General features: G+C 43.1%; 1 protein-coding gene across 1 annotated transcript in view; it reads right to left on the bottom strand.

The window, feature by feature from the left end:
* Positions 1 to 252: 252 nt before the first annotated feature.
* The window catches only part of LOC143034301 (serine/threonine-protein kinase chk-1-like), a 1,059-nt gene continuing 499 nt past the window's right edge, over positions 253 to 812 (bottom strand). Inside the window, exon 1 of the mRNA XM_076200237.1 lies at positions 253 to 812. This exon is cut by the window's right edge and continues 499 nt beyond it. Within this exon, the coding sequence (XP_076056352.1) occupies positions 253 to 812 (560 nt within the window).

The raw sequence follows: 812 nt of genomic DNA, 5'->3' as shown, positions 1-812 counted from the left end.
AGGAATGGTAATAAAGAAATAGTCCCTGAAGAAAAAGGATGATAATGGTACTGATAATCACGATAAAAAGACTGGAAGTGCTAATGGATGGGATCGTTTTTTATATGCATTTTCGGCTGTCGCCAGACGATTTTATTCAGCTGAGGGAAATATCCCATTAGAGTAGAAATGTTTCGCCAGATGCTTTAGGCATTAGTTTCGTAAAAAATTATCTTCTGTTTATGATTTAGTGTATGAAATTCATGAAGTTATTTATAAGTTATTTTTCTTGCCTTGAGTCCAGGCATTTTCCTCGATGCTTGTAAGTGTAGCTCGATCCTTTGGAGTTGGATTGAGGATTTTTTCGACAAGAGTAAAGGCTTCTTCGGAGAGTGATTCCCATAGTCGCTCTTCTCGCATTTCAGAAGTCACCTTGAACATGACTGAGGAGGACCAAATCTCGTATTTCGAGTTTCCCCCGACGGCTCTTTTCCAAGGACATCGTGTAGTGAGGAGTTTGAACAAGATGATCCCGCAGGACCAGATATCGGCCTGGTCTCCCATATAACGTCTCTTGAAGACTTCAGGAGCCATGTAGGCCATAGTCCCGTATTTGCGGGTCAGGTACTGTCCTTCCACAAACTCACACGCGAGACCGAAGTCACCGATCTTTACAACGTCGGAACCCGACAGAAGAAGATTTCCGGGCTTCAGGTCTCGGTGAGTGATGTGGAGCGAATGAAGGTATTTAACTCCTTCGATCAACTGTACAAAGTAGAAACGAACTTTTTCCTCGGAGAGTCCGTTGTGTTTGAGCTTCTCGCTCAAAGAAC

This window comes from Oratosquilla oratoria, chromosome 17 (assembly GCF_046742065.1).
Source record: "Oratosquilla oratoria isolate Oo_2021 chromosome 17, ASM4674206v1, whole genome shotgun sequence".
In the NCBI taxonomy this organism is placed as follows: Eukaryota; Metazoa; Arthropoda; class Malacostraca; order Stomatopoda; family Squillidae; genus Oratosquilla; species Oratosquilla oratoria.
This window is presented reverse-complemented; position numbering and strand designations above follow the sequence as displayed.